The 12,721-nt window shown below is 41.2% G+C and overlaps 1 protein-coding gene across 2 annotated transcripts; it reads right to left on the bottom strand.

Moving 5' to 3' along the window:
* Positions 1-1,823: 1,823 nt before the first annotated feature.
* LOC116320844 (Krueppel-like factor 2) lies at positions 1,824-4,590 on the bottom strand. 2 transcript variants are annotated; one of them, XM_031740567.2, is made up of 3 exons: positions 4,192-4,590; positions 3,021-4,014; positions 1,824-2,932 (listed from the first exon to the last, which is right to left on the bottom strand). In XM_031740567.2, exons 1-3 carry the CDS (start codon positions 4,261-4,263, stop codon positions 2,757-2,759), a joined length of 1,242 nt encoding a protein of 413 aa, XP_031596427.2. In that variant the 5' UTR covers positions 4,264-4,590; the 3' UTR covers positions 1,824-2,756. The 2 variants fall into 2 exon arrangements, with proteins under 2 accessions (XP_031596427.2, XP_031596426.2); XM_031740566.2 differs by having other exon boundaries at positions 3,021-4,017.
* Between the last annotated feature and the right edge of the window lie 8,131 nt (positions 4,591-12,721).

Raw genomic sequence — 12,721 nt, forward strand, 5'->3', positions numbered from 1 at the left:
GCTTAAAAGCTGTGTCTGTACCAGGAAATACACTAGTTTTGAAGTCACACAGCGGTGTAAGCTAAGTTTGGAACCCGTCATCAATGTTGTAAGGAAGTATATTTCTAATGGTGCTGTGTGTGTGAATTACAGAATATGCCCTATTCTGGTTTTAAGCCATTAAATATGTATGCTGTACAACCATTACTCAAAAATGAATCATTCAAACAAATAAAGTGTATGTAACGTCTGACCACAACTGTCAAAACTGGACTTATTAACCCTCAATGTCTGAATAGTGACTTTGATGGACTGGAAACCTGCATACAGTGATTCTACCTCTCATTCTGTCAGCATGGATGCATGTACAGGTGCAGCTGCTCATCCCAGTGAGCTAAACCAGCACTCACAGAGAGGTGGTTTTCTGATCGACAACCATTTGATGTCACAATCAGCTGTGTCTCTGGTCAACTTCTTGTCCCTTTTGTTGCCTACTGAGCCCCGTGTCGCTCATATGCTGTAGGCCCAACCAGCCTACGGGGATTTGACAGCCCTCAGCCTCCCACCTAAGTTGGATCAGACCTCACTCACAACCTCAGTGAACTTTGCCCTCTTCCTTTAAAGGAAATCTATATTATGATAATGATGCATCTAATTCTGCTGCTTTCACAAAGGCAGAAACCAGCATGTAAACCAGGTCACCCTCATGCCTGAGCTTCCCACGCTCCACAGTGGCAGTTACCCTTCTGCACCCAGCTGAAAAAAGTGAAATGAAAATGTTTGATTTTTCACTTGAGTGAATGTACTAAACATAGAAGTGGGGGGTGTTCCTCTTTTCTGAGGGTTGGCATTGGGCACTTGTGGAGATGGTACTGAGACAAGTGACCTTTCACAACCCAAAATAAACACAGGCCTTGTCACGGCTTTAGCGGAAATGGAGAGATAACGAAGTTTCATTAAGAGCCATCACCTATATGCTTCCAACACTATATGTGGCAAGCTTGTATGTTACTTGACAATAGTCAAATTTACAGTTTAAAGAATATTGGATGGTAATTTTATTCTTATAGTTTGGTTAGTAATTGGATCTACCCCAGATTTTTGTGTCCAGTGTGTGTGTGAAGTAAGAATGATGATCATACCCTTACTATTCGATCATCTGTGTCATGCTCTAATGGTCTATGAGGCAACTCTCATGTTCATAAACATAGATTTCCAAATTGTGGCTTTCCCATTACTGATTCAACATGTAATGCATTAAGGGTTCACACCACAGAATTTTCTTTGTGGGGTTGAAACATTCCCTCAACTTAAAGAAATCAACTAGCTATTAACAAGGTTGCTTTTGAAATTAGATTTAGCATTGGTGGCTCAAAACTGTTTTTTTGCAACAAAATATCTGTCCAACTCCCGGCTTCAAGCTGCCAGAAAACAGTCTACCATCAGGCAACTTTTTCTTTTTTGAGCTTTTCTTTATCCCTTTTTTAGTTTATTTGAAACACTGTCTCCATATGGTTTGCCCTTATGTCCCACGTAGCGTCCATCCATACTTTGTAATTATGTCAATGTAATGTTTATATTTATGAGTATATGAGTGGGTTGACCCAATTTCTCAGGATGCTTCACCTATTACTAAATGTCCACATACTTAGAATTAAAAATTAAATAATGCATTTACATGCCCTAAGATATTGCTCGTCTTCTCACTTGCTTTTCTTCTGATATACCCTTCTATGTTGACTCAATGTTTCAACTACAATGACCTTTGAGTGTTTTAACTTTTGTCAAATAAAACCCCTTTTAGAGACCTGTGAACTTTGAAAATCAAACTCTGGAGTCAGAGATCATGTTATCCATTTAGTTTAATATGTACATTAAAATAAACTATTTCCAGTATATAAAATGACTCAATTCACAAGGCAGTACATTTCTTCAAGACACAAACAAATCTTTTTGCCAAAGACGGTCTAGTCCTTTGTCAGTCGATTGGAGTCGAGACGACGCGCACGTCTGTGAGACTGTAAAACCCTGACTTCAAATGCTACTAACCAGCAGACAGACTCACAGACAGGACATTCAGTTCAAACTTTCAAAGAGGCGATTTCAGAAGAAAACATTTTTCTCAAACATTATTTCATCTGCTTGTTACAATAAAACACAGTGAATAAAACTTTGTCTTTTGGCCAGTAGAGATTATGGCACTTGTTAGTTCTGTACTAAAGTGATGTATAAGGCACTTATGGTAAAAAATACAAACTCAAATATCGCTCATTTAAGGATCATCTGCATCCAGTTGCTTCATAGGCATGTGTCTGATATGTTAAGTGGAACATCCCTGTTACCTTTGCAAATAAACAAACAAGTAGTACCAGCTACATCTGCAAGAATTCAGAAAAGAATTCATATGTTTGCTGTTTGTGGTTTTCTTGTTATTTCTTACGCTCACATACACATGCACGTACATACACATATCAATAAAAATATATATATTTTCCCAGAAAATATGTTTATAGTCTCATGAGATGGCACGTCATCTTAATGCCTAATAAGCCTTCATAAAAAGTCACCATAATAATCCTATACAATACATATAGCTATTACAGTGTAGTCAACAGTGGTCCCATTATCCATTCATGGTACCAGTAAAATTAACACTCCTATAGGAACTTGCATCTATATATTGATGTCGGATCCATGTGGCCCATCGTAGGATTCTTTAATCAGGCTGATGCTGTGCAAATCAGTCATTGTCTGTCTGTTGTCCTTCTGGAATTTGCTCACATGTGCCTCTTCATGTGGAGGGCGAGATGGTCAGAGCGGGAGAATGCCCGTTCACACAAGTGACACTGGAATGGCCGGTGCCCGGTGTGCTTTCGGAAGTGACGTGTGAGCTCGTCAGAGCGAGCGAACTTCCAGCCGCAACCCTCCCAGCTGCAGTGGTATGGCTTCTCTCCTAAAACACAAAGAACACCCATCAGTGACAGCATAGTTCGTGACGTAGTTGAATAACATGCCCGCCGCACTCAGCCTGCAGATCTTACCCGTGTGAGTCCTGAGGTGCGCCTTCAGGTGAGAGCTCTTCGTGTAGGTCTTTCCACAGCCGGTGAAAGTACAGGTGTGTGTCGCGGTTCGCTTCCTCGGCCAGGACCTGCGACCCCTCTTTGGCTTGGTGTCCATAATATCCAGCGGGGAGGAGGGCGGAGTGAGTAAAACCCGCTGGCCAGCTGCCTGCTGCAGGCCCATGGCTGCGTCCTCTCCGAAAACGCCGGGCAGTTTATGCTGGTGGAGCGCCTCAGTGAAGGAGAACTGCATCGCGCCGTGCTGGTGAGGAAATCTCGCGGGCGCCTTGCAGTGGTGTAGGTGGAAACTCTGCGGGAACGTCGGCGAGGTGGAGGTGCACATCTGGCGCTGCTGGCACTCGGGGTTCATCAGGTCGTCCGGGCTTAGCGGCGGGGTCATGCTGCCCATCGCTCCCTGCGGGGAGCTTGCAAGCCGGGGCTGCTCGTTAAAAACCATGCAGGAGACGTTGCCTTCGTGCTTGATTTTAGTGCAGCTCTGAGGCGCCAGACCCATGACAGGTCCGTATGTGTCCACTGAGACCGGCTCAGCTTTAATGTTCGGGTGCTCGAGGAATACATCCTGAGTGGTATGGAAAGGCGTGGAACTGACCAAGAATCTGCCCTGAATACCGGAGCTGCTCGCAGGGAGGAAGCTGGTATCCACGTCGGAGCGAAGGAGCTCTGCCATCAGGCTGCTGTATTGGGAAGGACTGTTCATGTCTGGAACAGACGTGTAATCGCTTGTTTGATGGGACATTTCGATGTGATGCTGTTGCTGCTGATGATAAACAGATACCCCGGAATCCTGAAGGCGGTATGACTCCGGTACCGTCCCGGCGGGCGACGCACTGCTGGAGTCGGCGGTGTTCGCGAGAATAAACTCCAGATCCAAGAACCTGTCCAGGTCCTCTTCGTCTTTTCTGCCCTGGCAGCTGCTGTTCATATCTGCTCTGCTGATCACGTCGCTTTGCCACTTCTGCTTCAGAGATGGGAGCACAGTTTGTTTCAGAATGCATCATTTTTTCAACCCGTTCAGATGATCAATATACACAAATAAAACAACAACAAATACAAATATGTTTTCTGATAGCAGGAAGACAAGTGCATGAAGCTCGGTGAAAGCAAAAGTTAATAAATAAAAAGGCCAACTTACATCTTCCCAGTATTTTTCTTTTTGGTTGGAAAATGTGGAGATGGATGGTAAAATTGTCCCACTCGAGGCCATTATGAAAAGTTAAAAAAAACCCACTGATTTCTAAAAAACTTCTGTTTAAGGCAAGTCACCAAAGTCCGCTGAGTTGCCAGATAAGGCTCCGAGCGCGTAAATTCTGCCGTCCGGTGAGCTGGTCCTCGCTCACATGCAGCTCTGCGACTGGAACAACTGGTTTTCTTATAAATATCACTACATACATAAACCGGACCAGTGTGCGGCTAGGGGAAGGAAGCGCGTTCAGGATAGGGACGCGGTGTACCGACCAGCCCCCTAAATTTAGCCTCAGTATAAAAGCGTGAGTTTTCCCCGCGAGTCACAGACAGAGAAGCGGAGACGGACTAGTGCCCAATGCTTTCTCTGCTCTGCTGCGTGGAGCTACTTAACCCTCGCGGAGAAAGAACCCGCCCCTTTGGCCAACAGCTGGCAGAACAACCGCCCCCATATCAGCGCTCAAAGACAGAATAATTAACAGTTTAAATAACGCGTAACAAATATTAACACTTTAACATAAAAACAAAGTAACAGTGTCACACACACAATATCCAACATATTGGAAAGCGACACAGAACGGTCTCCGTTTTAAAGTGAAAACGTCTCATTCTTTCTGATAATTATTGTGTTCTGAAAAGTTTGATTCATGATTATTTAGCTCCTGTGTTTCTGAGTATATGACAACACAGAGGTCAAATATCTGTCGGTTTCTATCTCAGTGAGAAAGCGGACAGAGGTGCGTGCGTCAGGCTAGAACACGACAAGCCAGTAGCGCACATTCCTATGTAGTGAATGCAGCCACGCAGTTTTCTGCAGCAGTTTGCAGCCACCATGCGCCACCTTCACCTTCGCGGATTTCTTAAATGCTTTCTATGAAACCTCTCAGGTTGTTACATATTAGCCGTGTTGTTCATCTGGTTAAGCCTACCCCTCTGTTTCATTTTGGTGACATATAGTTGAGTGAATGCACCAACCCGTTCTGTAACAACCAACAGCCTGATCAGTGCAAGTTTCCAAACAAACCAAATTTTCTTATAAAAAAAAAAGTAAACTTGAGTTGTATATATCCATCTATGACATACAGTTTTTTAAAAAGTGTTTCAATAGTTCCTAAAACTATAAATGTTTAATTAAAAGAACAAAACAGGAACTGAGATTTAACTATAAAAGCTTTACAGAGCTTCAGAGGATCTCTTTTAAATTATTTTTTAAAGGATCTCTTTGAGCATAAATAAAAGTTACCATAGGACTATGTCTTCAGAAGAACATGGACTCTTGATACCTACAGTCAGGGTGTCCAGTGGTGATGCTGTGGGCGGCATTGTCAGAGGTGAAATCAATATAGAAATGTTCTAAGAGATAGTTTTTAATCTGACTCACTGAACACTTACAGGACATTTTGGACTGATACATTTGACAGCAATCTCCACCTGGATCATAAAAAAACACCTAATGAAACACTAGTTATTTAGGCACATACTTCACTGTTTTCACTGTAAACTGAGGCTGATAACTGATACTAACAATTTCACTCCTTTCAGTCCTTATGACATCTGATAGTTAGTCCAAGTAGCTGTACAAAAACACATAACACATAGTTACATATCCTATGTACTGTACATATTTGTGATGGAGGGAGCTCTTTGCATGTGAAAGGACTTGGTTCACAAAGGTTTAAAGGGCATGTGACATTTTTGACATTTTCATTATTTATTGTTTTCCAGTCAGTCTGCATTAACTTAGTTTGCTCTCAGTAATGTTTTCTGCACTGCTTCACCATTAAGCAGCATATCCTATATCACTGACTGCAGCTATCAGTGAGCAACGTCTGGTAAATGCATCTGTTTGTTACGCATTCATATTTCAGTTTAGATCGAGTTTATTATATTAAATCATAATGGGTACCAGTCACTTATGTCCACTGCTTGAGGAACATGTGCTCTGGAGATACTCCTTATTCACTTGCGCAGCACTTGGTGACATTAGGGACTGAAAATGTAAACACAAAGAGACCTCTGAAAGCTCGTGGTGTGTGGCCATTGTTACCCAATCTTCCCTGCCCCAAAATAAAAGTGCAAAAAACCACACAGTTTTCTTACCTAAACTCTTACACTCATGAGCAAGAGAAAACAGTTTTCAACAAAAAGGCTGCCGCAGTGTTCAGTGTGTACAGTTAAAGAGTACTTCGGGTTGTCTAATATATAAAACTATTTATAAAGATCTAGACCAGCTCTCATAAACCAAACACACAAATCTACTCACTAACGAACTTTTCAACTCTGGATTTTCACAGAGAAACACTCAAAGCTAGCAGAAACACAGCCTATTACCTGTATCCATTAAGACCAACCCATTCACACCCCTGGGGGGGGGAGGAGAGAGAAAAACCCACACCCACATCCTCTGATGAGAGGAGTCACACATATAATCACATATATGATCCACATGATCTTGAGTCATAACACCATCATTAATCAGCTGGAGTCAAATACCAGGACTTAAACATGATTTATGAAACTGAAGTTTGCAGAGAACATCCTCTAGATAGAAATCTTTCTGTCCTTCACAAACATCTACAACTGAGATATGAATGGTAACATCCCGTGAGGGTGCAAATTACAGTTGGCTGTCTCTGATTTATGCCACTCTCAGGCTTTCAGTGCAGACTTTATGAGGCTCTAAACAATTTTCTCTCTGCAGCTAATATTGGCCACTAGCTGTAGCAAGGTACTCATGGATTTCAGTGCAGGTGGCATCTTCAAAAATTGCATTGTGTTAGTATGGTAGCATTATGCTGTAAGATGTAAAAATGTTTTCTAAACCAAGGAATTAGATTTAAAAAATGAAAATTGCATGAACATGCATGTATACACACACACACACACACACACACACACACACACACACACACACACACACACACACACACACACGTTTCCCACCACCACTCAGTTAGCCCAATATGGAATTGTCATCATACTGTTTCAGGAAAAAACATGGAAATGTAATTAAAAATGCAGTTTAACTATATGGAATTGGAAAAATTCCATACATAGCTATACAGGTCTATTTACCCACTGTGCTCAAGTGAAGGGCTTTTCTACCTTGTATCTATACCTACAGCTGTTTTCTTTCTTTCCTTTTTTCCTTCCTTCCTAGTACTATAGTTGGAAAGAAAGAGGAAACACTGGCCTAAAAATACTAGAAATTTCATTAAGGGATCAGAAAACGCTTCTCTTTTGGATTTTCATCCATATAATCAATGCATTGCAGATGCCACTGAAGTGGTTCTTGTTGTTATGGATAAGAAAACAAAACAAGCCATATTACACTACAACCCTGAGTATGTTTCATTCAGTGGTCATATGTCTCGTGTCCTTATCTTAAAGTCAGCTATTCAATTTCTTCCACCTTATGTTTCTTTGCTTGTCAGGTGTTGAAGTCTTAGAGTCCTGGACTGTGTTCCAGTTTTTACCAACACTGTATTTCCCAAATTCTTGCTGTCATCTCTGTGGGCTTCAGCCTTTGTTGAGCAGCTTCACAGCTCTGCTGTCAGCTAAAAGCTTGTCTTGTTCCTCAGTTTCCCTGACTGTGTCGTATCATATTTCCAATAAGTCATCTACTTTGATCTCCAAGTTATTCCTCGTCTTCTCTTTCTCCAAGCACATTGCTTGCGTGCTGGGAATCACCTATGTTAGCAGTCCTGCATTTAAAGCTGCAGGACCATCACTTGAAAACAAATTGTACTCTCCCCACACACCAGGACTGCAGTGTTTATCCTGCCACTCCCATCTGCATTTGATTCAGTGTGTTAAGGGAATCTGATCCTTTTAATGAGTTAAACAACATAAAAGTGCTCTCTCAGCCAGCTTTAAAACCAATACCGCACATGCTGAAAATATTAGATGGATATATTATTCACATATTGGCATTTGAGAGGCTGAGTGTTTATGTTTGACCCACTGTCACTCTATGATGGAGTGTGGAAGTGAGTTCTGGTTGTCTGGCTGCATGTTTCTCTGTGTGAGGCTCGGCTGTTCTTACAAATGGCTATCTGGCATTGTGTCTAGATTGAGACAGAGTTACATCATGGCACTACAAGGCTGATGGGCTTGGCTGAAAACGTGTGGCTGTTAGAGCTTTACTTCCACTGCCTAAGTTTGCCAGACTAATTGTTTGTGACAAATTCCCAAATTTAAAAAACTGCCATTTAAAATAATCAGATACTCGGGAAGGGCATCTGGCCAAAAACACATGCCAAATCAAGGATTCAGATCCATCTAGCTGCCGTGCTACCCTGGAGATTAACACAACAGCCAAAAGTACTCTTGTAAACAAACACATGAGAATCCAAGGAATTAGCACAGTGAAGTGAGGGAAATAGTTTTGACTGTTTAACCGGGTAAATATGACTATAAATGGGTTATTTGAGAACATCTGATGACAACTTTTTCTTTTTTTTGTTTTACACCTGTGTGGTTTATCACACTCCTTTTTTTCCATTTTTTTTTTTTACACACTATTTCAGTTATATTTTAATTATGGTCTGGTTTGGTCCTGCCTCTGCATGGTGTAGTGATTAAGAGACAACTAGCGGTACCCTGCTCTTACACTGAAGGCAAAGCCAGACTTTTCTGAGGGTTGCTAACATACCACAGCATTTAAGCTTTACTAAAACACTCAGATAACACATAATTTCATGACTGTACACACAACATTTTATCAATTTCATTTCAACTTGCAGTCACTTAGCTGGGATTTACAGTGAACTGTGAAAAACTATCAGCTCTCCGAGGCTTTTTGGATTAAAGTGTTTCTTCTATACGATTTGATTTTTTTATTAGAACCAGATGACTTTCTCATTGTGTCAAAGTTATTGCAGCGTGTTTCGGGATAAACTCGCTCTCCATGGTGCACATACTTTATGTCTTTGCTAAACTTCTTGGAAACACCTGCTTTGACTTCTCCACTTTCCTCTGCACGGCAGGAAAGCCTTGCTGTTCTGTGTGTGTGTGTGTGTGTGTGTGTGTGTGTGTGTGTGTGTGTGTGTGTGTGTGTGTGTGTGTGTGTGTGTGTGAGAGAGAGAGAGAGAGAGAGAGAGAGAGAACAGAAGAACAGAGGCAAATGTCTGGCCCAGGCGAAGCAGTGTCGGAGTAGAGAAGCAGAGTTTGAGACAGAGTGGGCTCTTCCCTCTGCTTATATAGGCGGGTTATTTTTAAACCAACACCCCCTTCCTTATTCCCTATTATTGCACTTCCTCTCCCTCTTTCTCAGGAAGCCCACTTGGCTGAGTTTCCTGCCGGTATGCCGTGCTGACTCCAAGTGAATTGAAGAAGTAATAGCACACAAGGGTAAGGACTGGGGTGAAAGACACAGAAAAGGAGAAGAAGGAAAAGTCAAATATATTCCTATAGCACATTTAAATGACTGTTGAACATACCATTCAGATGTGCGGAACATCTAAATAATCAAATGATATAAAAACATAGGCCAAGATGACACAATTTAAGAAAGGAAACATAAAATAAGAAAACCTGAGTAAGAAATAACACAAACAAAGGGAGTCAGAACTCATTCTGATTTAAAATGTTGGGGAGGCCCTGATGTGAAGGGGCAGTTTGCTCCAAAGTTTAGGTGCAGCCACAGCAAAGACCTTCTCTCTGTGCTTTAATCTGGACCTTGGGACAGCAAGGAGCATTTGGTCCGAAGACTGCAGTTAAATTTTCAATCTTGTCTTAACGTCCTCCAAACTGTCCAGTTAAAACTTCAGAGGATTCACAGATTCAAGTTTTAGTGTCAGGTAATCTGGCCAAAAGGGAGCAGAAAAAAGGAGTGGGCCAAGAATGGATCCCTGCGGGACACCGAGAGAAAGTGAAGTTTTTGAGGAAGCTGTATCCCCCATACTGATAGAAAAACTTCTGTTGGTATGTAAGATTTAAAACATTCCAGTGCAGTCCTTTTGATTCCAACACAGTGCTCCAGTCGAGAGATAAAGATTCAATGATCTAAAGTATCAAAGGCAGCACAGAGGTCTAAGAGTATTAAAATGGAAGAATCACCCAAATAAGTAAAATTTAAAAGGTCGTTTAAAATTTTAAAAGAGCAGTTTCAGTGCTGTGGTGCGCTTTAAAACCAGACTGAAATACTAATGCCATTTTGATCTGGAAAGGTCTGTCGCTGAAGAAGCCAGACTGTAGAGAGAAAAGGCAATTTAAAAATTGGTCTGAGCAATTTCTAAATTGCCACAGTACTTTTTGTGGGTTTCAAGTGGTTGATTACTTCATTCAGCAGTAAAAAAAAAAAAAAAAAGAAAAAAGAAAAAAAAAAGACACAGACTCAAAAGCAACACAAGTTTGTGTGTGAACAGATGGGTCAGTAGCAGGAGGGATAATATGAGACCTGATATGCGATCCTATTAACAAAGAAGTTCAAAAAGTTTTCACATGTTGCTTTAGCTGCTACAAGAGGAGCAGCAGTGGAAGTTGTTAGACACAATTTTAGAGAAATACTTTGTTTTTGCTGCTCTTACAGACTTATTTAACAGAGATTCTCTGAGTCAACACCTGTCTGTTCTCTGGTGGCATTATTAAGTTTTAGGTTGGATTGAGGATTTCCAAGCAGGTTAAATTAACCAAAAGTCATCAGTGCTCGAGTGAATGGACTTATCAAACAGAAGCTATGATTATTTTTTGATAAGAACAAGCAAAATGATCAGCAGTAACTGAGGTAATGGTACAAGATTCTGGCACATCAGGTTTGACAGAGAATTATAAAAGGGGAATCTCAGCTACTACAGGCATGGGGTCAGGGACATTATCGTCACTGATTTCAGTGTCACAGAGAGTCAGACCACAGTCATATCTCAGCATAATTCCTGCCAAAAATTCTTAGATAAAATTCTTCTTTTGTTTTGGTCGTTGATACACCAGCGCACACAGCAAAGGAGTGGGCTCCTTCATTTCAAACAACTGCAGTTCAAAGCTGGGGTAAACATCAGTTGTTAGCTGCTGACAGTTGAAGCAGTTTTTATACACAGTGGCTAACCCTCCACCCTGGCCGGTTTTCCAAGGCGAGCTGAGGTTGAGGAGTGAATTACAGTCTGAAGGGAAAAGTTCAGAAAATGGGCTCAACTCACCAATGTTTAGTCAAGTTTCTACAGCAAATCCATGTGTCAAGAGGTGAGGAAGTCATTCAGAATAAAAGTGAGGGAGAGGACCTTGTTCAAAGCTTGGTATTGAAATATTAATTCGAGTGCCCCTTTGGACTACTTTTGATAGAGTAAGAAAGATCAATGGAGATAAAGAGAGAAGCACAAAGGGTAGATTACAATCCAAGACAATTCAGTTCAATTTTATATATATAGCGACAAATCACAACAACAGTGGCCTCAAGGCCAGGTCAATAATACATACAGAGAAAAACCCAACAATCATATGACCCTCTATGAGCAAGCACAAACTAAGGACATGGCTTCACCTTCACCAATCAGTACATAAATAAATTTAAAAGTACACATTTAGTATATGTGTTGAGCCCATGAAAAACTTTACATTGTGGGTCATTCTTTTTTTTTTGTTAAAGTGAGCTGACAGTTTTTAAGGTTAGCAAGCTCACATCTGTCATAAACATCTGTTCCAACACATTGACAGTGAAATCGTATTGCTTTGCACAAATGTTCATTTGTAGTGGTTGCCTCCAAAATAAAAGGGACAAAACTGCGTTATAATTTCCCACAAAACTCCACAAAACACTGAGCTTTTATAAGGCTGATTACAGGTCTAGTGAGCAAACCCAAACAGCAGCGGACAGTTTTGGAAAATTTATTAACAAAACCACAAGGGCGGGGAGATAGTGAAGGGGTGCCAACGAAACTGTAGATTTACATTATGAACATGATGAGTGAATCCTGCTAAATGAGGCCAAGGCTATGCAGTGGAAGATGCTGACATTGAGTTTTCCCGAGATTCTGCAACTCCAGCTGGCGAGTGACATAGTGGTGATGACAATCTGCAATCTCCAGCCTTCAAATGCACCGCGCTCATTTGATGAACAACAAAACAGGTGCAGGAAAGGTGTTACCCCTGTAAAGCCCCACCCCAGGGTTTTCTCTCTGTCAATGTAGGGTCTTTACCTTACAATAGTACCTCGAGGCTAATGTTGTTGTGATTTGGTGTTATATATTCAAAATTCAATTGAAATTCAATGGAATTCTATTTTCCCACTGAGTCCCCCAGGCTTGTCAGGGAAAATCAAACTCTTCATGTTATTAAGGAAATCTTTCTCTTTGTTAATTCTCAGGGGCCTCTCTAATATTTTGGGGTAGTGATTACCAAAGTGTGGCCTGTGACCTCTTAGTGGGCTGTGAGAGTACTGCAGGTGGGTCACAGTAATGGCAGAAATTAAGTTTGAAAATATGCACAAATATGCACAGTTGCATATTTATATAAATGTATTTATTTTAAAAATGAATTAAAACACC

Source organism: Oreochromis aureus, linkage group 17 (assembly GCF_013358895.1).
Source record: "Oreochromis aureus strain Israel breed Guangdong linkage group 17, ZZ_aureus, whole genome shotgun sequence".
Lineage (NCBI taxonomy): Eukaryota > Metazoa > Chordata > Actinopteri > Cichliformes > Cichlidae > Oreochromis > Oreochromis aureus.